General features: G+C 41.6%; 1 protein-coding gene, 1 long non-coding RNA gene and 1 pseudogene across 18 annotated transcripts in view; 1 reads left to right on the forward strand and 2 right to left on the reverse strand.

The window, feature by feature from the left end:
* CD55 (CD55 molecule (Cromer blood group)) overlaps positions 1–7,309 on the reverse strand; it is a 41,340-nt gene extending 34,031 nt beyond the window's left edge. For 5 of the 17 annotated variants that reach the window (XR_008999408.1, XM_036909841.2, XM_036909846.2 and 2 more), the window contains exons 1-5: positions 6,693–7,304; positions 5,723–5,908; positions 4,090–4,281; positions 3,610–3,709; positions 2,474–2,559 (exon numbers count right to left, since the gene is read on the reverse strand). Coding sequence is in view for 13 of the 17 variants with exons in the window: in XM_036909841.2 (XP_036765736.2) it covers positions 2,474–2,559; positions 3,610–3,709; positions 4,090–4,281; positions 5,723–5,908; positions 6,693–6,780 (652 nt within the window). In the remaining 4 variants the exon portion in view is untranslated. Of the gene's footprint in view, positions 1–2,473; positions 2,560–3,609; positions 3,710–4,089; positions 4,282–5,722; positions 5,909–6,692 lie in introns of all 17 variants that reach the window. The other 12 variants (XR_008999407.1, XM_057508015.1, XR_008999409.1 and 9 more) reach the window with 11 other exon arrangements.
* LOC118924758 (U6 spliceosomal RNA) lies at positions 346–445 on the reverse strand (annotated as a pseudogene).
* Positions 5,921–25,773, forward strand: LOC118924746 (uncharacterized). The gene is made up of 4 exons (XR_008999420.1): positions 5,921–6,539; positions 19,205–19,293; positions 22,490–22,588; positions 25,438–25,773. It is a non-coding gene; the product is annotated as an uncharacterized LOC118924746 (long non-coding RNA).
* Positions 25,774–26,105: the final 332 nt, after the last annotated feature.

The raw sequence follows: 26,105 nt of genomic DNA on the forward strand, positions 1-26,105 counted from the left end.
AAAGAGACAAGTCACATTCATTTTTCGGATGGATCACTCTGGGTAGAGTATGGATGAAACGCTAAAGGAATGTGAGAATGGAGGATGGAGGTCATTGCAATTGGTACCAGCTTTGAACTCAGGCAAGTGGGACTCACGCCTGCTCTCACACTTTAAAAGGCCATGCTCTGCCCCCATCTGGCTGTTTAGGCGAGGTTTCTGTAGGACTGAGAGGAAATGCTCAGTGATAGCTTCGCCCACCCCATTTTAAATCATGCTCCAGGGACTGGAACCCAGAATTCCCTGTGCCAACATCCCTGTCAGGGCCTGAGAGGTCCCTTCTTCTGCTCTATATTCTTTTTTTTTAAAAGTATGTAATGCTTTATGAATTTGTGTGTCATCCTTGAGCAGGGGCCATGCTATGCTCTGCATTGTTCAAATATCAGCATACGTGCTGCCAAAGCAAACATATAGTCAATATTCTTTAGGATGGTCTATACTGCACACCTCTAGCCCCAAGTTCAATGGAATGGGAGTAAAGGTCATAAGGGTCATAACTTGGGTGCTTAGGCTGAGTTGTCCATTACAGACATACACTGAAATCTCTCACAGTGTAATAAGGGGGCACCTATTAAAGGAAGGCTGGGTTTTAGGCCAGAGACTTCCATTTATACTATTGCCCTGGGCTCTGAACATGTTAGAGGTGGCCCTTTCTGCAATAGTCCAAATGAGGGATGATAAGCTATATTAGAAGTGACACAATGGAGGGTATAATACAGGCTTGAGAAATATATTAAGGAGGTAAAGCAAAATGACTTAGTGATTAGAAATGGGAGCTTAAGATAAAGACAGGGGCCTGAGATGACACAGTGCATATCAGGGATAGATTCCAGGCTAATTGATTAAAATTACTTCTGGAAAAGAAAACATTGACGGAGATAGGAAAACAGAACCTTCTGACATTGAGGCTTCATTGAGAGGTGAACAAACATCACCTGTGTTTGATGTATAAGCAAGGATAATTCTCAAATATGTCCATTGTTCTTTCCTTCCTCACATCCACAGCCACACATGAACCTCAATGCATTCTTGTACATCTGTAGGCCAGGGGCACCTACTTGAAGTGAAACGACTCATTGTTTAAGAACACTTTCCACTCAAACTTTCTGGTATTGTCAAAACAGAGAAGTAAGTTATGTGGAAAAACAAAACTAGATTCTAAAAGAAGTAGGACTTTACAGGAATAGTGGAAGGTGCTAGACTGCTCAGGGAAAATTTGGGGCTCTCTTCTGCAGGGTACAGACGTCAGTGGTTGTTGAGTTGGCGAGATGGATCAAAGAGTCAAAGAGGAAAATAGAGACATCAGGACAGTCACCATGGAGTTCAAGTTAGAAGACAGTGGGACTGTGGCCAGGCTGTGGGCAAGCACAAAGAGGGGGTGGGTTTGCAGCCCCAAAGCTCCTCTGCACTGGAAGATGACCACATTTCTGAGAAATTCATTACAGCAGTTGCTTATGGAGACACTGGCCTTGGACTGTGAGACTGTCTAGACTTTGTGAGAAGTTTCCTACATCACTAAAGGACATGGTCCAGCTCCTCCTTGTTTTCCATATGGATTTAGTATCATGTACATCATTCGTTCCTGGAGGGTGGAATGGGGAAGGTGGTGGTGGGTAGTCACGATGAAAATTTAAAAGTAATAATAATGAGGAAGAAGGCGTAGCAGCAGATATAGGAGGGTGGGGCAGGGGTAAGCTCCCGGTTGGCAAGATTCCATTTAATTTGTCTTTCTACCAGTTGACCCCACACATTCCCTCCCATAGAGTGTTAACTAAGAAATGCTTGATAAATTACACTAAATCTACCTAGTTCCCTGCTCCTAATAACACCAAAAAGTTCAACCTAGTGATAATTTTAACCTAGTGATAATTTTAACAAGGTGGGCGAAATACAGCCTATATGTATAAATGTTGCATATATTTTACTCCTCTCAACTTTCAGGAAACATATATCTCTAATGGACATAAATTTGACTTGACATATCCATTATGTTATTATTTCTGTGCCCTGTCTCCTCCTGAGAAGATAAGATTCTCAAGTACAGAAATCCTATTTCTTCCTTATTGTAATAACCTTATTTCTCTAATGATAAAAATATATCACACTTTAACACATTTCTGGATAATGAGCTCAGTTAATAATCCTTTAAAAGGCATACAGGCAACACAGGGTGTTAGAAAAATGATGGGTTTAAAGTCAAGACATCTGGGTTCAATGCCTTCTCTTGCCACTTACTTTGTTTTTAATTCTTCGTCTCCACTACCAATAAATTAAGGAACGTTACTAATAAAGGTTTGTAAATTAGCTAAGACACTCACACATTGGGACTGAGGGTACTACAGATATACAGGCTGGATAATTCTTAATGGGCAAACGTAGTTTACCATTATTATTCAGCTCCACAACCAAAGTGCTTGGATTTTTGCAGCCTTACCTTTGCATTCTGGCAATGGGTCAGTCCACCCAACAGTGTTTCCCACTACAGAACAGAAACTAGAACTTGCACCAACTAATCTGTACCTGAAGTAATGAGGGGAGAAAAAAAGTTAAGTTCTATTCATACATATTTGCCTTCCTTTAAATTCTCCAGAATCTCATCTTAAAATATTTACTACACCACCATAGGGAGACAAAACAATAGATGATAAAAATTCGTATGGCCACTTAAAGAAAAAGCAAAACAATTAATAAAAGCTACTACCTAAAGAATAAAGAAGTATAAGACATGTTTTATTGGGGTGGGGCACATGTTAGGAAATACTGAAGGGTTCTAAAACATTTAAAAAGGATACAGATGCTCGAATGCTTTATATTTCTGAGTTCTAAAAGATCAATACAGTCTTCAAAGAATAATAGGAAATACTGATATTTAAAGGGTTCAAAGTACTCCCAGATTTTATGTGATATTAATGATCCAAACATCTGTGTTTAGTGCAGGGGATATAGTGATATTGATATTTTTATTGTATAAAGACCAGGCATACACACACATTAAAATATCATAATTCAATTTGCATATTTTAAATGAGAAAATGAATATAAAGTTCTCAGCAGTGTCTGTAACACTGATGATACTTTATGAGTTTGTTTCCCCTACATAATGAACTCAGAAAACACAATAGGTCAGAATGATATTTTCACAGTAGGAATAAACATTTTAACCCATGATATTTTATTATAGGTTGTTAGCATATAGAAAAAGCCATATGCAAATTCATTATTTAGGTAAAGATTGGTTTCATATTTAACACTTGGAGAAGTTAATTTCCATAAGTATCAACATATCAGAAGTTTCTTCCTTTACTAACCACATGTAAAATTTTATCATGAATCCCATATGTACTGAAATTTAAGAAGTGAGAGATTTTGGGGTCACAAGGAATCTTTCCTTCTTGCCCGATTTTACTACATTTAACTGTGGTGGGCTAATGATGAAAGATCCTTGAGCAGAGGGGGTGTTTTATAGCTACTAACTTGTAAACACCAGCCACAAATCTAAAATTGCCCATCTTATATCTAATTTGTTTTTACATTTGTTAAATACAGAGTGTACAATATGCCAAACCTTACCCTGTGTTACATGAGAAGAAGATAGATGCACCAAATAATATGTCGGTTGTTATCCTGACATGACCATCTTTTATTTCTCCAGGATTAGGACATGACTTTTCTAGAAGAGAACACAAATTGAGTTTTTTTCATTAAAATATCAGGCACATCTATGACAATTCATCATCTGAACCATTGGTATTTCTTACCCTTAAATTTTTGTAACCCTTCCTTCATTTTGTAAGTGTCAAAAAAGCCACATATTCTGAATATATTCTTATTTGTCTTAGGTAACCATAAACTAGTTAAATGTGAAATCTGTGAGTAAATTAATATCCCCATCTTACAAGTATTTAGTGTGCCTAATTTAAAATAAAATGATTCCAATGGCTCTTTTAAGAATCATTCTAAATAATAATAGCTACACAGAGACTTCCAGCATGAGGAAATACTATTTCCTCAAACACTATATGAATAAAAATACTTTAAAATCATACTTACTTTTACAAAATTCATCTGCTTTGGACCATGTAAAATTTGCAAGGCAAGTTAGTTTTCCTGACAGAGAAGGGTCCCTTTTGTAGCCCATACGACACTCATATTCCACCGTGGAACCTTCTGGAAAATAATTCTGTTCGCTATAAGGTTTTTTGAGAGACGCAAAAAGTAGCCTTGTTGGAACATCACAGCTACCTGAAAAGTATTAACAAAAGCAACAACAACAAAAGCAGTATCGCTTTATTTTATAATCTATGTTTAATTATCTGGAACTATCTGCTCCTCACCTCATCCCTTTGTCTGTACTTCTGTGCACATATTTGGCATTTAGCTATATTAATATCACTATGGCATTTACAGTGTATCAAGCATATGCACATATATACTTTCATTTCCTCATTACTGGAGGCCTGTGAAGTAGATTTGGTCCAGACATGTCACTATGCCCACAGCTCAGAAAATAGAACCCACTGAAGTTGCCCAGCACAGCTCTGGCACTGACTCAGTAAGTGCCAATTCCCTTACCCTGCCCCATGTGATACTGAGGTAGATGAGAACCAGTACTCCAGGTGCTAATGGCCTGAACAACAATAATAATAGTAATAATAATTGCTAACATATATCGAAAACTTCTAAATGTTTTACACATATAAACTCATTTAATCCCCAGAACACCATGGAGACAAGGATCAGATGAGACAGTAGTTTACATAAAAGGATTTACAAACTGTAATATCTGGGCAAATGTGACATCACCGAGGCATAGTATAGTGGAAGGGTCATCGGATCTAAGAGTCACAGGACTCAAGTCTGAACCCTGCTTCTCCTGCCTAAGAGCTGAAGATCTCCAGGAAGTGATTTAACTTCTGGGGACCCCTTCCCTCGACTGTAAAATGGGGATAAGAGTTCCTACTCATTCCATGAAGTTGTCTGGAGCATTAGATGAAGGCATCTATGTAGAAGACTTATGAACTCTGAAATATGATACATGTGCAAAGGCTTATGTACTTCAACCTACTGCCTTCTACCATAGAAAAAAGATAGATAAAAACAAAAAATTTAAGCTAATTTCACACTTGGTTTCAAAAAATCCTTGTGGCCATTTCTATAGTTACTGTAGCTTCCTTTGCTCCAAGTTGGTCAAAGACAGGAATTGAGTCTTATCTTTATCTTTCTTTATATGTCAAGGCTAATACAGGACTGTGCCTGTAATGATAGGTTCTGACCTAAATATAGAGAACTTTTTTAAATACCACTACAGAGTTGTATTTAGTAAGTCTTACTTTACAAAATGAAATTTAAGAAAACAAAGCATCTATGTTATGTGTCTCAAGGTAATTGCTAAACATATGCATATATAATTTGCTCCCTAAACAATACCTACTGTTTATTTTCTCGATTCGTTGAGGAGGTACAGTGTTAGGGGAAAAAAAAACAAAACAACTGTTAATGAAGCAGCAGGACCTATTCCGGAAAGTAATGCCATCAATTAGCTGGAGTGTGAAGTGCCAACAGGTACACCCTGGGGCTTAATAAAGCTAGAAAACTATCAATTACCAGTCACGCTGAAGATGGATAAAATTAACAAGATGCATTCCATTGCCATACCTTTTCTAAAAAGAAATGAAGAACTTACGATTACAAAATTCTGCAACCGGTGACCACTTATTGTCGCTAAGACAGACCGCGGAATCTGCCTTGCCAGGAATTTTTACAAAGCCTTTATTACATTTGTATGTTACCGTGCTTTGCTCAGGAAAACTTGTGTGACCTCCCAAAGTCGGTTGGGCATTAGGTACATCTGGGGGAAGGCTGCAGTCACCTATGGGGGAAAACACAGAGCTGAAGGAAATACCACTTTTCAGTTCATAGCAACGTGCCTTTCCCAAGGGGAGTAAAGGAAACAGCAGTGGTTTCTGCTGCACATGTAACCATTTCCATCCAGGGCTGAACTGACATGCTGAGCATTTGCCATGCTTCCTGTCTTATCAATTAATTCAAGACTAAAGCAAGTTGAGAATCAACCCCTCCCCTTCACTATTTTAAAAAAAAAGTGGTTTAGAATTTATCTCCATACAGATGTTGTTGCTGGGCACACAGTAAAGACGGGTGCCCCCTAGGATCGTTGCAGCTGGAGGAGATGGCGCGCAAATCTGTCGTGCTGGGTGCTGTACTCACTGGACTCTGCTCAGAAGCGAGAGCAGCCCTGTGGCCTGCCACCCTTAAAGAGACTGCAGGGGCTTGAAAATCCTCGCTATCCGAGCCCTGCCCTTCGGCTTCCCGCGGTTGGCTGCCCCGCGCCCTCAGCCGGTGCTTCCTCCGCCCTGCACGCCTCACCCCTAAAGCTACGCCAGCTGCCGGCTCGAGCAGCAAGATCGCCAATTGCTAGCGAGCCGCGGGGATCCTCTTCCTGTCCCAAGGGATCGTGCCAGTCGGGGCTTTGCGCCTTCAAGGTGGGGAGTTACGGGAACCATTACCGAAGCCCACATTCCTCACCTCCCCGGGGCCCCAGACTCCTCGGTGGTCATGGAAGTCAAGGGACCCAGCCCCTCCCGCCCAGCCTCGGGGTTTGCCCAGCGCGGCGGGGTCCCCCCGCCCCGACTCACCCCTCGCAGCCGGGGGGCACAGCAGCAGCAGGGTCAGGCCGCCCAGGAGGCGCGGCACTCCGGGGGCGCTCGGCCGCGCAGGACGCATGGCCGCGGGGACGGGGACCGGCGCAGGGGCTGCGCGGCCTCGGCAGCGAGACGAAGCTGGTCCCAGCCAGGAGCGAGCCGTACGTAGCAGCGGCGCCTGGAAGTGCTGCACGTCGAGTTAAATTAGCGCCTTGGGCGGGGCTCGGGCACTAAATCACCAAAGGGTGGGGCGAACAGCCAGGCGGTAAAGGGGTTTGCTCGCCCCAGGTGCTGGGCGGGGAAGGGCAGAGGCTCCGGCGTCCCTGGCCTCGGGGGACCCTGGACCAGGAGAGAGGGGTCCCGGGCGGGAAGAGGAGCTCTCGGGAGCCAGGCTCTGCGTCTCTTTTCTTTTTCTTTGCTAGGGTGGGGCCTGCGACGAGCCCATCTGTAAATGTAAATATCTGCTTTCTAAGTAAAAAAAAAAAAAAACTAGGGGGAACGGAGGAGAGGACGGTGGTTCAAGTGCAACAGGCCTCGGCTTCCCAGGAGCCTGAATCGGTTTAACGGAGAGGGAGCGCGCGAGGGCGGCGGGTGCGGGGCGCTCCCGGGGGAAACGGTGCCTCTGCGGGCCGGGGTCCTTCCGCCGGGTGGTCCGCCCATGCCCACGAGACGGGGACAGCTGCGCGGTGTTGTCTCCGAGCACAACTGCAAGTTGGGAAACGGCTCCAGAAAACAGATGCCGCAAGACAGCAGGGAGTTACCATTTTCGTGCCTTGATTGGGTGGGAATCACTTCCTGCGCCAGGATTCTCCTGTTCCACCAAGGACACTTCATGAATTCCACTTGGGGACTATTCTAGTTACCCTCCCGCTAAGTAGGCCGTGTGTGTTGGGCGCGGGGGAGAAAAAATCAAACCAAAACCCCAATGCCAGAAAGCTAAATTTTAAGAGGAAGGTTTGTTGGAAGACCTTAAGCATTCGCCAGTGGTTTGCGAGGCTTGCCACACATTAGAATCACGTGGGAGCTTTTTAAAAAATCTAGATGTTCAAGCTACATCTCAGACAAGTTGAATTAGAAATCTCGGGGGATGGGCCTGGGGCACCAGGATTATTTAAAGCGCTCCCGGTAATTCCACTGTTTAGCCAGGTTGAGAAGCACAGATCTTTGTGGTGCCCGTCAGAGTAAGCAGGTCACAGAGCCTGGCGGCACAGTGCTTGTCAATTAGAAAGGCCAGCGACTCATCCTCATGGGGAGTAACTACAAGACCGTGTGTTTTCCTTTAGGAATTTACCTGGGTCTGGTTAGCAGGTCCTAGCCTAGGTTTCCTATCTGCTCCAGCCCCTTACCTGGTTAAGTGAAATCCCTGACTTTAATTATGCCTTGGTCCATGGACAAGTTGTGGGGGGATTTGTGGCATCCTGTCATGAAATTCTTCTCTAAATGTTTTCTGTTCGCTCTTTGTTGGTTAGTATGACTGTTTTAAGGAGGAAAACAAGTTTGGGACAGTAGTGTTTTCTCTAACTCACGCTTACTGTTCTGAACTGAATGAACCCCATTGTGACCCAGCACTGGAGCGTATCACATGGGGATTCCAGGAAAAGGACTCCTATAGGCTTTCATTGCAACCTACCAGTATTAAAACATTCTAGAGTTTGGAGGTTGGGAGGAGGGCTTTTAAAATCATCTAGTGTGACTTACATATTGATATTAAAACACTTTACTTTTACTCCCATATTTGATATAAAAACGCAATATACATCAGGGCTCAGTAGTGCTTTAGAAGTGACACCAGATTTCCATTTATTTTCCCTAAGAACCTCCCAAGACCTGAAGCACCCCTTCCTTCTGCCGTTACTGGCAGATTGTCTGCTTTCCCCCTGAGCTCACAGAACCAGCGTGAAAGGCAAGGTGACATTGTAAAAAAAACTGAAATCAAGGCCAGTTCTGGAACAGAAGACTTAAGTTTGAGGCCTGTTAAGACCTCCTTTAGTGTTTATTAAATAAATGTCATTGCATTTTATCCAGAGAAAACAATGAGCTCTGTGGAGTGTCAAAAAAAATTATCTCTATCACCCAGCTTAGCTACACTAAATGCTGTAAGCCTTCACCTTCCAAAGTACTTCGTTCTTGATAACTTTTTTTTTAAGAAAAGGAACATTTACGAGAAATAACCGGGTGGACTCTTTAGTAATCCTTATACCACCCAAAAGAATTTCAACACTCTAAGGGCAAAAGAAAAAAAAAATCCACTATTCACTTACTCAATTTAGAAAAAGGATCTATGATGTTATAAAAACCTATGCATTATTAAGAAAAATAAAATATGCAAATTTATAACTTAATAAGGACTATTTTAAATAATGTCCTCAGTTTGTTGTGTTCTAGTCACTTCATAAACATTACACTATTTCACCAACACCATTCAGGAAGTGCAAATAATTGTCCACATTTTATAGTGAGGAAACAAGCTGAGAAGCTAAATAATTTACCCAAGTCAATGCAGCCAGTTAAGTGACCAGGCCAGAATCTAAATCTTGTTTGTCTGATTCCAAAACCCGTACTTACCTCTTCTATTCTATCAGATTATGTTCTTTTTATTGGAATCAACCAGCAAAGATTTCTTCTGTGTAGGAGACACTGAATTAGGTATTTGGGGTGATGATTTGGGAACCTGGCTGCTTCTGGGGTCAACAGGAGACCCAAGTCTTCATACTTGATCTACTGACAACTAGCTATGGGTCAGCTGAGTCAATCTACCCTCAGGGCCTCATTTCCACATTGATTAAGAAAGTCTGAGACTGAAATAGTCTCTATAGAGCTTTCCAACATCATAATGGCATTGAGCTTTTATATTTTTCTTGTGCTTATTTTGGTTATTCCAGTTATTTTCTTTCATAAAATATCTTCAGGTAATGGAAGCAATAGGTGGGGAGGCATCTAGGTCTAAGTGGATAATGATATCATTCTTTGCGGTAAAGCAGGTTGAAATAGATAAAAAGGTGATGAATATGAAAATGAGCTCACTTCCATATATTCTCCAGATAAACTCAAAATCATCTTACATAGGTCTTTTATTCTGGAAAATTCTCTCATTTCTACCTATCAAATTTCTAATCTTGGTATAGAGGTCAGGGCAGGTTTACCTAGACTATGAATTAAGAGAGAGAAATGGCCAAATTTTGAATGATGCTTTCAGTACTCATCTTACTTAATATATCTGCAGTATTTATTTAATGTTATTAAATTCCAGGGTCATAAAAAAGGTAGACTGATAAATACAATTTAACAAACATTTATGCAGTGCTTACAGTGTGCATGCTATTGTCCTAGAGTGTAAAGGATTCAAAGATAAATTAGATATTATACTTGCCTTCAGTAAATTCAAATCCCCCTGAGATTTTGGCTTGTGCTTCAATCAGCCCGTATGTGGCACAAGAGACGAAGAACATACCCATAAGGAGAGGCCACATGCTTTGAAACACAAGGACTGATGTATAGGAGGGGGAAAGAAAGGATATCTCAGAAGTCTTAGAGGAGGTAGAAAGAGATGGAGACCTTGAGGAAAGAGTAGTATTTTTCAACAGTAATTGCACTTATTGTTTGAGATAAATTGCCTTCTTTATAGCAGACTATTTGGCTTTATATGAGGAAGTGAAATTTATCCTAAGTAAATGCCCATCGTTTGGGTAAATAGCTTTTATTTGAAAACTGAAAGATAAGTGGTAGGAAAATATTTACCTACTAATGAATACTTCTGAGAAATATCAAGGGAATGTTTAACTTCAATTATGCACCAACAAATATAAGGTAACACGTGTTGTGGAAGGAATTTTGAAACCACTCTGACCTGGGTTGGAGTCTTGGCTTTGTCATCTGTATTCTTAGGTCCAATCATTTTCTCCTCTGAACGTCTGTTTTCTCATAAGAAAATGGATGTATTAATAGTTCCCTCGGGGCATTGCTGAGATGGTTAAGCAGCAAGGTTAGGTCTCAAACTATGAGTAACGAATGCATGGTCCTTAAATAAACATTTCTGTCTTCCCTTCTCATCCTTGTGCAATTCTAATGAGCTGAGATTGTAATTCTGCTTCTTAATTTGCAAGATCGTAAAGCAAGACAAACATAATGCAGATGGGATACAGAGGAGGTTGGAAAAGAGGACAATGTTTAAACAGATCTCTGAAAATGACCTAATATTTGCCAAAGAACAAATTCTGTTGGGTGGGGAAAGAAAAAGAGAACAGCTGAATGATCTCAACACACACAGCATTTCTTTTGGAAGTTTTATATTTCTCTCAAGGATTTTTCAGTTTCTATATCATGGATTACCCTTTTTTTATAGGTTACCTGAAACATGGGAAAACCCAGGTATATGAAGTATTCATTCCTGTCAGTCACCGCTATCAATTATTATTAATATTCATTGAGTATTTACTGTGGGCCGAGCAACATATCAAATGCTTTTGTATACAGTATCTCATTTTTTTCCTTCACAAAAACCCTACAAGGGAGGTACTATTATCACACCTGTTTCGTAAGTGAGGAATTTGTGGCACAGAGCAGTTGAACACTAGACCACGCAGAAAGCACAGGAGCAATGGAATCAGCATTTGAGACAAGGCAGTTTGCCTCACAGACTTGCCCACTTAGTTGCTGTGCTGTTATCTCCCATCACACTCACACACACACAGCCCCCCACACATACCACACACATGCATACTCGAAACCATGCATATACATACACTACTCCCCATCCCCCACCCCCTGCCACACACACATAAATTACCTGGCACACCCGCCACCACCTCCACTTGGCAAAAATTCACTGCTACCTCAGGAAATTCAGGCTTGGCAGAGAAATATTGGCTCAAGTAAGTCAAGCATTATACTTCCGTTTGGCGGCTGAGCCCTTCTTCACACACACAGGGAAGTCAGAGGCAGGGCAGGATGCCATCATGTCAGGTGCAAGTGCCGCATGGTATTAGGCCACTTTTTCTAGGAGCTGCTAAATCTGTACCTAGAGAAAAGAACTACTGTCTCATGCAGTACAGACACCTTGGTCCAGTGGGTACCTGGAGAATCAACTTCCCTTATAAGAAATAGGAGTCTGCCCGTTTGTTTCCATTCACTTTGTCCAAAACCCACTTCACTTATTCTGCAAAGAACAGTGGCCCTCATCTGCAGCTGCCTGACAAAGGTACCTCAGTAAAAATATTTTGTTTTCCTTTGGCCTTTTAAAATTAGCTGGGAATAATTCTAGGCCGAGGTAATATGAAATAGCCCGATTCCTTGGATGTGAAGAACTGACAGACACATGGGGTACTTTGGGGGCCTGGAGGTTCTGGGTCTGATGCTGTGAGCAGGGAGCTTTCCTAGAGGAGGTGACATCTGAGCTGGGTAACTGTGGGGTTAAGATCCTAAGCCAGCTCCACCCTCACAAGCCCTGTGGTTTGGGATGTGTTACTTAACTTCCCTAAACATCAGTTGCCTCACCTACAGCAAGGGTGGTAATATTTGGCTCACAGTTTGGTATCCTTGGGCTTTCCGGAAATTGCACTGTCCTTTTCTCTTTCCACTATCCTCTCCTTCCCATTTATTGTCTGTATGCTGATGTGGGGGACCCTAAGCTCACTCTGTGGGCCTCTGAATTTCTGTGTACTCTCTCCCTCAGTTACCTCAGGGTCAGCCTCCTCTCACCCATCCTCTGCCTCGTTCTTGCCTATGCGTCATCTCATGCTGTATGTCTCCATGCAGACACCCTGCCTAGGCAGTTTATGTTCCACACGCCTCCAGCCAAATTTGCTATTTCTTCCCTCAAGCACCTCTTGACTTTGACATGGATAGTTCTTTTACACAGGGCCCCTGGTCTCACAGACACCAAACCTCTGAGTCATCTTTCGCACTTGTTTTCTTGTTTCTTTATCTAATCAGTCCCCATATTCTGTGGGTTCTTTCTGAACCTCCTTTGGTCAGAATAGGCCAGGACATTCAAATGGCTATAATAATTGTACGAGAGGTTTTTCTTTTGGAGTCACAAGACTATTTCCCAAGTATCAATTCGTTAACTTTAAAATTAAAGTTCTGTCCCTCCCACCTTCAATGCCTGGACTATTGCACAGTTAGCTAAATTGGGTCTTTGCTTATAGAGTCACTCTAATTGCAACATTTTGCCCACAACTTCCAAATTCACCCTGTGCTTGTCTGCTTAAAATCTGCATGGCTTCTGAAGAGTGTCAAAGGCAGGAGCCTTATGGTTAGGGTTCTCTCAAATCTCTTGCCAGCCTCTCAGCCTCTCCTCCTAGTTCAGTACCCCGTGTGCTCCCTTCACCGACTCCTTACTGTTCCTGCCAGCGCTCACCTTCTCCTGACCCAAAACCTTTGTTCATATGGTTCTTATCTATTTTCATATTTACATGCATTCATCTTATTTAGCTGAATCACTAGGCCGTTAGACTCCTACACCCAATTGCCAAACTCCTCTCTCTTTTTTTGGAAGCCCCACACCACATGGACTGTGGCATTCTTATAGCATTTATCACATAAACTCTCCCTGCTAGATGATGGATTCTTCAACACAAGTATTGGCACTTTGTTGCTGTGCTTCTGAATACTAAGGGCTCCCCAGCTGATTAAAAGCCTTGATTTAGTTGTCAGTTCCAGGGACAGGGGTGAGAGCTGTGCTCCTTAACTTCTGCCAAAATCACAGACCTATTTTCTATTTTTTAAAATGTCTCTTACCTAATTATATAAGCTAATCATTTTTGATATGCAAAACCAAAAGCACAAAGAGTTACTACTAAACACTCATTAGGACGACAACAATTTAAAAAGACTGAAAAATAACCCAGGTATTGGTGAGGGTATAAAACCACTGGAACGCTCATATACATCGCCAGTGAGAACACGGAATGGTAAAACCACTTTGGAGAACACGTCGGTGACATCTTCTAAAGTTAAATACCTTATGATCCAATAATTCCATTTCTACGTATTGATCCAGGGAAAATAAAAACATGTCTACAAATGACTTGCACATAAATAAATGTCCATAACAACTGTATCCATAATATCCACAACTGGAAGCAATTCAAATGTCCAGCAACAGGTGAGTGGATAAACACATTGTGCTGCAGTCATACAAGTACTTAGCATTACAAAGGAACAAATTAGTGAAACAAAAATATGGACAAATCTCAAAAACATGCTGATCAAGAGAGGCTAGACACATAAGAGTACATACTGTCAGATTCCACTTATGTGGTGTTCTAGAACATAGAAAACCAATTTATAGCAATAGAAATCAAAGTAGTAGCTGTCTAGAGTGGGAAGTGCAGAGGGTTAGGAGGACTGACTGTAAAGGGCAGGAGAGAACTTTTCCGGGCCACAAAAATGTTCTATCTATTGATTGGGGTGGTGGTTCCATGTATGTCTACTTGTAAAAACTCATTAAACTGAGTACTTCAAATGTTTCTATTTATTTTATTTAAAGTACACCTCCTAGACTTCATTAAAAAACACAAAATGAGACCTAAATGTTCAGTTCTAGAGTTGGTGGGTGGGCTTAAGCAACAAAGAAGCAAATAAGGCATTATGTCAAGGACAGCACAGTTATATATATATATGCCTTTTTCCTTTTTGCCCCTAATTTTATAGATCAGTTTTAAGTAATGCTAACTTTGCTTGTGCAATAATCTTAGCCTATGTGGAACAACATAGTGGGCTTTGCTGACTTCCAAAACAACTGAGTTGTTTTATATATATATGTAAATTTTACATAAATGTAAATTATATATATGTGTGTGTGTGTGGGTGGGTATATATATAAGAGAACTGACATAACAAAACAAAACATGTTGGTCATTCTTTTGACTTGGATAGTATAACCCTGGCTGTTCACTATATTCTGGAAGCACAGGGTCAAAGCAATGTGTTTTGACATCTGTGGGAAGTTCAGTGAAACTTTCCACCAAACGAAAACCAAGGAGATTCCAATTTCCATACAGTTTCGACCCCAGCCTGCTCCTACCGTGCCATCTGAAGACCTGGTGATAAGTTCTCGGAGCTACCGAGGAGAGTTTCTGGCTCCCCCCCAAACGACCTCTCCCTCACTCAGTGAATCCCCACGAGATCTGGTGCCAGGATAATGTGGAGGACAGAGCGATGACAGCAACAATGTAAATGTGTGTGGGACTCTATTGCCTCGGGGGTGTTTATCGCTGATATTAAATTGTCAGGTCCACTCTGCGAGGCAGATGTTATGACATCTCCCAAGTGAATTTCCCCACTGACCACAAGTCGTATGTCTGGTAATTATAGGGGTGAAACTTGAACCCAAATCATCTGATTGCATATTTTGTTCTTAGTCCCTCATGCCACTCATCTTTCACAATTTGCTGCAAAATGGAAAGCCGACCCCTGCAGGCACCATGCTTTAAAGGGTGCTGTGTATTTGGTCTGCTCCCCACAAGCACCAGAAGTTTCACAGTATGTGCCAGGGGGGACTGACTGGCTCAGATCTCTCTTTCAAATAATGTTTACTGTTTCCACTAATTCAGAATTCTAAAACAATATGATGAATGAAGGGAATAATTATACCTATAATTCAGATTGTACCAGGTACATTTTCCCAGTTAAATGTAAATACATATAAATAAATGCAGTAAAAACACACCGATACAGGTAGAGCTGTAGTGTGCTTCTATGTTAATTATCACACCCCAGTTGTGCCTCCTAAGATGTTGTCTGTGCTGTTTCTCATGTGTCATTATTATCAGTTGTCCTTCAGGGGCAGCAGTGTGGTTAAAAACAGCCATTTGGTCGCCTCACTAAGGTTTTTCAGTTTAACTGTTTCATCTTTACTTAAAGAGAAGCTATGTTTAAACTGGCTACTTATTTCCATACTCCACTGTTTTTCTTGAAGATTTTTATCTGGAACACTAGCCTAAGGAGGTAATCTACAATATAGGAAGAAGGTTTTAAGGGAAAAGATATTACACTTATGTAAAAATAAAATTCAGCATGTGCCTAAATATCCATTATAGTTAGTTAAATGCCCTTTTAGTACATATGCTCACATTACTGAATGTTATGATTATTGAGTTATGTATACAAAGAAATTTATAACAAAATGAAATGTTTATTAAAATGGCAATTATTCAAGCAAGATGAAAATTATGAATTCTGTACATAATATGATCAATTTGACTATGTATTAACATGGAAACAAAGTTATACATAAAACAGATTGAAAAAATTAACAAAAATATTAGCTCAGATATATCTGGAGGGTAAGATTACTACTTTTTTCTTCTCTCTATTTTTACTTATTTCCCATGTTGAGCATGTCTTACCATTAATTTAGAAATGTTTACTTTCATTTTAAAGGAAATCCTATTAGCTATTCAAAATCATAATTGCTAGATAAGTATTTGATTATTCTGGGTTGTAACTTGTTTGAATCTAGTGATTTGAACTTGTTTCTTAAAAAGCAGATACTCAACTTGAACTTCCTGCAATTTAATTCCATTCCACATCTGTTGCATCCTTGCTAGTCTGAAAAATCTTTCACCTAGGTAGAGAAACAAAATCCAACATTTTTTTGGTAAGTCTTGGTGGTTCTTGTCCCCCAGAATCCAGCACTTTCTCTCCACCAGCACTAAGCCCAGCCCAGACCTTTGTATTGGGACTATCGCAGTGAGCCCTTTACCTGTTCTGCCCACCTCTTCTGTCGATTATGTCATGTGCACAATGTCCGGCTTAAGCTCCCACAGGCTCAGGAATCACTTTCTATTTCCGTAGGATTAATGTGACTTCCGAGCCTGGGGTCAGGGCCCTTTCTAATTTGACAGTAGGTCTTCCCTGTCTTACAACTCACTGAATTTATTCGTGGATGAACAAAACTTGCCATGCCATGCCCAAATTACTTTCCTCGCTGACCTCTGGCACCCAGTTTACCACCACACATCTTGCCTCACTCACAAGGAATGACCGCCCCACCCAGATCTGTCCAAATAAATTCTTCCCTGCCCCTCAGGCTGAAGGGTTCTCACTTTTTTTTGAGCGCCTACAGTAATACACTTATCTTCTCTACAATATGCTTGCACTCATTTGTGACATCTTTCCTGGCATTCTGTTGAACTCGTTCTTAAAATCTTATAAGGTTGTTTACCTCTGCCTGTACCTCCCCTCAACCAGATTATGAAGCAGTATGTCACCATGGAAACCACCACTCACACATAAACCTTCTGTTTGGGTTTGAATCCTGGCTCCATCTCTCCTGAGTTCCGGGACCTGACCAAGTTACTTCATTTTTATCAGGCCTCTGTTTCCTCATCTATAAAACAGAGATAATAATAGTATCTACTTCACAGAATTAGGTGAACTAATATAACTAAAGTTCTTGGGAAAATGCATGGTGTGCATTTACCACCAATTAAACATTAGCTGTCATGGCTGTTATTCAGATTATTTTAGTAGGATTATATTTCATATTTGTTTATATCTTTCACAACACTTAGCGAAGAATGTTTTACTAGGGCAAAGATTTCAATATTTGTTGATTGCTTTCTTAATGAAACTACCTTTATATCCCAACCTGGCAAATCTTGGGAATTTATTAATACTCTACAGTGTATCAACACTACATCCTGTGCTGTACACACATTATTTTACTAAATATTCATAATACATCATTTTTTCCTACGTGGGCTTACATGTGGTTTTTAAATTTGAATTTTAGGGTGTGTGTGTGTGTGTATAATTTTGAAAAACCAAATAGTACTTTAAGGACATGAAGCAGGCATTCTGTGACCCAGGATGCCCCTAAAAGGTAGCAATTTTTAACGTTTTTAATTGCATCTTCAGGTGTATACTCCATATATCTACTCTTCATGTCTTACTATTCCTTTAACAGTTGAAGACTGTATCTGTTGATTTCCTATTACAGACAATTAGAATTAACTGTCTTACTTCCCCGCCTCCCAGACCTACTTCCCATCTCGCTCCCTCATGCTCTCAGTATAGTTATAGCACGATTTTTACTTGAATTAACATTCATTGTTTATATTATTAGTACCATGTGAATACTGTAGACAGATTAACATACAGTGCACTTTTCTTAATTTCCTTTTCTGTACTACATTTTTTAATATTTATTTCTGTCGATAATGGTCTCATTCTATTGTTTGCTCATTGTTTCTGTGTACCTTTTACTAACTTTGCAAAGAACCACACATTCCTTGAAATATGATCAGGTATTAGATAAACCATGAATTACTCTTTTCTTCTTTTTCCCCTTGGAGTACAAACCTTTCGTACTCCTTTGTTATCTTCCACCAGTCTGTACTTCTGTCCTTCTGGGACTTTCTTTCACTATGCTTCTGAGAATCACCTCTGCCTCTTCTGTTATTGTTACTGGATTTCCTGTTTCCTGCTTTCTTGTCTCCCTTTTCTTGTGTTTCTCATTTTGATGATCTACGTCCTCCAATATCTTCCTTCAGAAAAAAGGGATGGGGGATGAGAGACAGTTTTCTTTTTCTCAGTTTTTTATTTTTTTAATGTTTGGAAATCTTTCTTCTACCCACAAACCTGACTGAAAGTTCGTCTAGATTTTTAAATCTAAGTGGAAATCCCTTTCCTTCAAATTTTGAAGGCATTTCTCTATTGTCGTCAGTTTCAGGATCACTCATTTCCAGAATTTGAATGTCATTCTGATTCTAAACTCTTTATGTTTGACTCCATAGAAGACCATAGTTTCTTCTCTTTAACCTTGGAACTCTGAAATTTTATCACAATGTGTCTCGCATTTGTCTTTTGTCATTCAGCGTGCTGGACAAGTCAATCTAGAAATTCATGTCGTCCTGTTTGGATAATTTTTTTCTGTAATCTTTTGATAATTTTTCTGTATTCTTTTTCTTGAACTTCTATTAGTTACACTATTAGACCTGAAATTCCTCTTAGTTCTCCAAATTGTGTGTCTTTCCTTTATTATTTTTCATCTCTGTCTTTTTGTTATATTTCCTTAAAGATTTCCTCAACTTTATCACCCTATCCTTCTGAACTTTTATTATTGCTATGAGTATTTAAATCACTATCAGCTCTTAGTTTTCCTTTGAGTATTCTTTTTATACCAGTCTCCTTTTCTCATACCATAGATATCGTATCTTCTTTTATACCTGATGATATTAATCACACAGAAGTGTTTTTACTTACTTCTGGTGGTAGGTATTTTCTTCTGCTGTTTGCATTGTCTCTGTTAGCTACTTCTGAAATCTGTTTTTCATGTTGGAGGCTTTCCTTGACTCTCTTACAAATCTATGACTTTCCTTCAATATTTAGGAGTAAGACCCCAAAAGGTTCGTGACAAGGCTCCGTATATGGATGGTCCCGGCTGGTTTCCTGGTTGGCTTGACTGTAGGGCTATTGGGGTAGGAAGTTGACTGTGTAGTAAGTAGCCCTGTGTGTCATCACTCGAAAATATGTTCTCTTAGATCTATTTGTTTTTCCAGAAAAAATGCTCCGAAGTCTTGCCTCGTATGGGACAAAGAGGTATAAGCCTGGCTACCAACACCTGGGATCTTAGCGGGGAACGGGGACCGTGAGTCTTACCATTTGGTATCTGTCTTTGCCAGCCTCCCCTCTCACTTACTAGTATCCTAGAGTCAAGGATCACTTGGCTTTGATTTTTCCACTTAATACTCCCTGCCTCCTGCTGGGGTAGCTATCTAGACGCTCTCGGTATGAGAAGGCTTTTTGCAGTCTGTTTATATAGATTTTCAACCTGTCCTCCTATTTCCAGTGCAAACCCTCATGCCTCCACCTTCAGAAGTCCTTGATGCCTCCAATTTCTCAGCTTTTCGGAGGTTCTTCAGCATGAACAGACTGGCTTCTCCTCTGCAGGCAGTTAGATTTTAATGTTCTACTCCTTGCTAAATCATTAGCCATTCAAACACCTGTCTGCATCTCCTCACCCATTATCATTCTCTAGTGTCTTTATGCCTTTAAAAAATTCCTTTACTGTCACTTTAGTGGCATTTGGGGAAAGAATAGAAATAAACATGGATATTCATTTTTGATCATTTTTAACCAGAAGTCACACACACACACACACACACACACACACACACACACACACCCCACATATATATATACTGCTTAGCCATTTCATGTGATCACTTTAAGAAAAAGACTTCTTTATCAGCCAATATCAATTAGCATATTGCTCAGAACTTTGAAAGAACCAATGCCATTGAAAAGTAAAGAACAGAGGCATAAGTTGAACAATCTTCTTTGTTTCTAGGAAAGAAACACCCAGGAAGTAAGGTAAACTGTAACTCCGCTCTTTCCATTTAAATGGCCTGAAGAATGGGCTTTTCTTTGACCTAAGATGCAACAGAGTGCATCGACACGTGGCACCCGAAAAGCCCATTAACTTGTGAACTATGAAGGGAAAGCTTTGGGTTTTACTCATTCCTGAATAAAAATCACTTGACAAAATGCTAATTCAAAGCCCAGGGTCTGAAGGACGTAGCAACCCTTCAGAGAATAGACAGAACTTATTTTTATTCATTAATTTAGCAACTGCTTATCATGCCCCCACTTCATGCCGGGAATGAGGATTGCTGGCCCTTTGACACCAGTTCTTGCTGTGGACAAAGTAGTGGGGAATGTTGCCCCACACAGAGCCTTCTAAAGCAGCCAAACCAGAAAGGCTGCCAAGGATCACAGGTACTCAATCTGTGTACAAAGCACTAAGGTTTTTCCTTCTAGTTGAAGTACTGTTTGACGAAGGAAGTTTTCACCATTTCGAATATGTGACGAGTCTTAAGTTTCCAAAGGGACTCCCAAATTAAGAATTTTCTGGGATGATATCAGCATGTACTTCACAGACCAATCAGATTCTTTGAGAGATGTTGGGATTTTTAATCTGGTAGCCGAAATGATGTAGCTATCTATTCCTCATCATCTAAGACCAAAATGTTTAAAAGAAATGTAAGCAGCACTAGTGTGGAGGATGCAATTTGAAGCCAGTTTAAGCTGTTTATTTCTTTATTCCAAGCCAAAATTCAGCTGACCATTTTCAGAGCGCATGAGCCCCTCAAAGTCCCCCCAGTTAGGGGTAAGTAGCAGGTTTATTTTGACAATGTTTACATTGAAGAACATCTGAATATTGGTAGTGTTTCCTAAGGAACCTTTTCTGCTATGAAGGGCCCAAACATCCAGTGTATTTTCAGAATGAGCAGATGTAACGTGCAGCCGTTGCAAACCGGCTGTCTGCATGCTGGACCCTGCTCGGTATGCGTTGTCTGGCTAGGCTCCTCACCTCCACCTGGGCCCTGGGTCCCTTCCTAGCTTTCTGCTCTGGGACATCCTTCCACCAATCCTCTCCCCTCTCCCCTGCATCGTCAATTTCTTCTCTCCATTGGATCTTTCCTGCGAATGTACATACATCTCTTACTTCTCTGACCTTCATAAAAGAAGCCCTCTTGAACCACTTCTCCCTTCAGCCATTGCCGCACTTTTTACTTCCCTTAGAACTCTTCAGAAGGTTTGTATATGCTTACTGGGTCTCATTTTTCTCCTTCTTGAACTTATTCCAGTCAGGTTTTCACCCCTCCCCACCATCACTCTACTAAACTGCTCTTACTGAGGCCACTAATGATCCTCACATTGCTCAGTGTTCATTTCTTGGGACTACCAACTGCATGTGCCCCAGATGACCACCTCCTCCTTGAAGCACTCTCTTCTCCTGGACAACATTCTCCTGGTTTTTCTCCTGTTTCACTGCCTGTGTCTTCTCTGTTGCCTTTGCTGGCTTCTCTGCATCTCCCCAAATTCTAAATGCAGCGTGTTAGTGCTCAGGCCTCTGACGTGATCCCTTTTCTATCAACATTTTCTTCCCTGATGGCATCTAGTCCAAATTCTATGATTCCCCAAATTAGACCCGTCTGGGTCACACCCCTGAATTCTAAGCATATACACCCAATTGCCTAATTGACAACTCCACTTGGAGATCTACTAGGCATTTCAGCCTAACAGGTAAAAAAACTGAGTTCCTGTTTTTCACCCCACCCCCAAGACCCCATCTTGGTTAATGACAACCCACCCTCGCAGATCACGCCAAAAATCCTGGGAGGCTTTTTTGGTGTCTTGCTTTCTCTCTCACCCTGCATGTAGATTATCAGGGAATCAATTCTGTTGTGTCTGCCTCCAAACACATTCTAAATCTGACTCATCTGCCCACCTCGACCTGTACCAGCCTGTCTAAGCAGCCATCTTTTCTTGCCTGGGTTTCTGGCGTCATTTGTTCTCAGGTCTCTTCGTTCCTGCCCTCATTCTTTGTAGAACTTAGGTGCCCTTCTTAGCAAGAACAGTCACTCCTCAGTTAAGCAGACCAGGGTTCCTGGCTCCCCCCCAGGATAATAGCACTATCGTTCACCATGTCCAAAACAATTCTATAGAGACTGCCTCCCCACTTCTCTGACGTCCTGTCCCCACACTCCAGGCCTCACCGCTCCACCTGTGCTGGCCTCTTTGAAGTCACCGGGTGGAGCCCCACCTCGGAGACTTGCTGTTGTCTCTCTGTGTGAATATGAAAATAGGTATCTGGTGGCTGCTCCTTCACTTCCTTGAGGCCTCCTGAAATCTCCCTTTCTCGGTAAGGCCGGTCTCTGCTACCCTGTTTCTAGTGGCTTCCACTCCGGCGCTACCGTCCCACCCTCCCGCTTCACACTTCGGTGCTCGCCCTCCGGGTGCCTACTCCCTAGCTCACCCATTTCTTTTGTTTATCTTAGGTGTCCCCACCCTTGAATGTAAACCTCATCCAGGAGAGAGGTTTTGCCTCCTTTATTCACTGCCAAGTCTCCAGATCCTGGAAGAGCGCCTGCAACAGAGTAAGTGCTTGCTACCTATTTGGTGAATAAATGAATTCACGCACAGGGATTTTTAAATCTGAAAATTCCCTCTAAAACCCCATGTTTATAGTTCTTGAAATGTCAGATTAGGCAACTGGGACAGTGTCTCCCCCTCCCCCCCACTACCAACAGCCGTGCGCGGGCAGGGGCGGCCCCCCCCGGGGGGCGCACGCTCTCCGTGCCCCCCGCTGCCTCTCACCCGGCAATGATCACGTGTTATCTGACTCTCCGTGTAGCTCCAACGTCTATCCTACTCGGGTTGGGAGGGGAACAAGACTTCTCTTTTTCTTTCTGTCTTTTCAACAAAGACAGTTTTCAAAGTAGCAGGAAGGAAGTTAAAGGAAAAAAACAATAATTTTGTTTAGAGCGTGGTTTGGATGCTCTCAAGCTCATCTCAGGCCTCTTAGGCTGGGCATCCGGGTGCTCTGGCCGTCTGTCTGGGATCTGCTTTCAAGGCCTTGGTGGAAGCCCAGACACCGACTTCTAGGTGGTCCTTTCAGTCTGAACTGCCTCCTGAGTTCCAGTCTCACCTAAGCAACCCCTGAACAGAGACGGCGAGGAGAGTTCTCAGAGTCGGCTCAGACCCATCCTGCAGAAGGGGGAGTTTACCGCCTGCTCCCTACCCAGCAGCCCTAACCTTTCCTTCACCCTCCAACCAGCACTGCATTTTCTCCAGTCTTCTTATTCATAATCAATGCACCACAGGACACCGGCTTCTGCAGTCAGCTACAATTCCTCTATTTGTCTTCCATTTCCAACATACATTTCATTCACCAAGCTCTATGAATTCTACCTACTAAACGTTTATTTCCTTTCTCTCTTTACTTCTCTACCACACCAAATTTTTTTTTTTGTAATCCTCTCTTAAGAGATCTTCTGGCCTTCAGTTCCCTTCAACCCCCATCCCTTCTCTAGTCTCAATCCATGCTGCCAACATTGCCATCTTAAAAAAATGTATTTCAAATCCTACATAGCCTGACTTTCTAGAGATTACACTTCAAACTCTTAGCACAGCTCTGGGGCGCTACAGGATCTGCGGTCTCTGTCCCTTCCCATTGATATAACTTGCTTCTTCCTTCTACATCCACCTGTGCTAAAGCCTAGCTCAGCTATTTGTTCTTTCCTAAATGCTGTTTTCTTTTTCACCCAACTACAAGGCCCTTACCTAAGATTTTCTCACTTCACAATGCACATTAGCAACTGCCAGCTTCATGACGTTCTCTGTAGCCTTGCCACACAGACATTCATAACGCTTTATGGATATTCTATTACAGCCCCTAATAAAAATCTGTAATTATTTGTTTATGCCATTAGACTATGGCCTCTCAAGAGCAAAGATTGGATTTAATCACCTTCATGTTTCTATCAACTAACTTTGTCTCTGTAGCAGTATATAACGTAAGACATACCCCACAAACACATGAACACATGGATAAACGAGTGAAGCTCCCAAGGCAGAGGTGTGGTTCAGCTTTCTTTGTTTCCATTAAGCACTTACTGTCTCAGGGGTTGTGTACATGGTAGCCATCATCTCATGGGCTTATAATAATAAAATATCAGCTCACTTAGCTATGAATAAGTAGTTAAATGTTTCTCAATCCTTTGTAGGAACTGTGAGTCACAAGGGTCTAGGTGCGGTATGTTATAAATGCAATCATAATATATTACAGAGCTGTGTAAATAAGTAAATTTACCAGGCACAGAACGGAACAATGGAGAACCGAAAACTAGGATAAACTCAAGGGGCAGAAAATATGACTTAAAGAAAATATACGAGCAAGATAACAAACTACACACCATTTATTTACAAGATGCTAATTCATTTGCTACTTAAAATTATCTAAAAGAAAAAAGTAAAAATACCAACCAGCCACTCACCAAGACTGTGGTTTCCATTAGTAAATAACATGTTTGTTCTACACTGTCAATTTTAGATCATTTTTCTTCCACCCTCTCATAAAAAAAAACTTCCCTGCCCCTCTGGGAACAGTTCCACTAAACGATCCTATTCCATGCCTTCTACTTTCTGTCAGCTACCGACCTCTCTTGATTCATTGATGGCTTTGGCACCCTCAAAGTTTTCTTTTCCGTCCAAGATCCACTCATTTTCCAGATAACATCATGTCCATGTTTGCCACTTTGGACGTTTATTTCCCTGACACATTCATTTCCAATGATTTCCTCTTCCTAGCCACCCATTCCCATAGACACACCCTGGAACTTGTCACCTGGAATTGCTCCAGCTCTGAAAATATTTTTCCTGATGTCAGACTCTGAACATAACCTTTAATCATTTATTCTCAATCTATCATTTTTTATTTGGCCTCATTGAGATGTCCAGTTCATGAATTCCTCCACTTTCTATCCCTCTCTCGGCTCCTGCCTTTCTTCATTCCTTCCTTGCCTGGTTGAGATTCTCTGCTCCATCCCCTCTCCCTTCCTCTTTCCAATGCCTTTAACTTTCTTCCCCCATTATTCTCCCACTGTGTGGTATTAGCCAGCTTGGCAATGGCCAAACGCCAATCCTGCATGAACCCCATTGTCACCCATTTATACATCTTCAGATGACCTGCTAGACAAAATAAAACAGTTCAATGGACACTAAACCAGCTGAACTGAACTGTCAACACTGCTTCTTCAGCAGCTCTCTCTGCCACCCTCTGCCTTACCTATTTCATTTCCCACTTTTCTAGAATATCTACCCTCCCCTCCGAACACATCTTTCCCTAACTCTCTGCAGGCGATTTTCCCTTCTAATTAGCGCATATAAGGTGAGCATCAGCCTCCGTCAACAAACACACTCTTCAGGGTTCACTTTGCTGTTACAGTTTGAGGAGAAGGAAGCCTTTGTGTCTGGAGCCCTGGAAGCCTGGAAGCTTCACTGCGTTACACTTCCTGCGCACTTCTCCCAACTCTGCCAGGGAAAGCATCTGATCGCCGCTGGCCACAGCTTGGAACCCATGGGCATGAACATGGCCTCCTCAAAGTCATGCCATGTTTCAGCAGAGGGAAGAATGTAGGGCAGGCCACACTTTTGTTTCTTTTTTATTCTCCGTCCATTTACTTCTTGCAATGCTATCAAATACAGCTATCCTGATACATTAAATTTTTATGAAGAGTTGGTGGTAAATAAAGAGATCCTGTTGTGTAAGGGAAATGAAAAGACCAACAACAATAAAGCAATAACACAAAAACTCTTGGCTAAACATACCTGTGATCGTAGTCCAAGAGAAAACAGGAAAAGGCCCACATGCTCATAAGAAGTGCCTCACAGACAGACCCCATTGCATAGCACTGGCCCCTTGTCCTGTAAGGCTGCAGATCTGTCCTACCTCAGGGAGCTCCTGCATCTTTAAATCTCTATACTGTGAATATCCACCCCGGTTTAGGGAAACTTCACGTTTACTTTCAGGGTTTGGTCTGGCCATGGGATCCAGCTCCCAGCCTCTAGGAAATGCAAGTGTGGAAATGACTTGAAGGAGCACTTGTTTGGTCC

The sequence above is a fragment of the Manis pentadactyla genome, chromosome 9 (assembly GCF_030020395.1).
Source record: "Manis pentadactyla isolate mManPen7 chromosome 9, mManPen7.hap1, whole genome shotgun sequence".
NCBI classification, from domain to species: Eukaryota; Metazoa; Chordata; class Mammalia; order Pholidota; family Manidae; genus Manis; species Manis pentadactyla.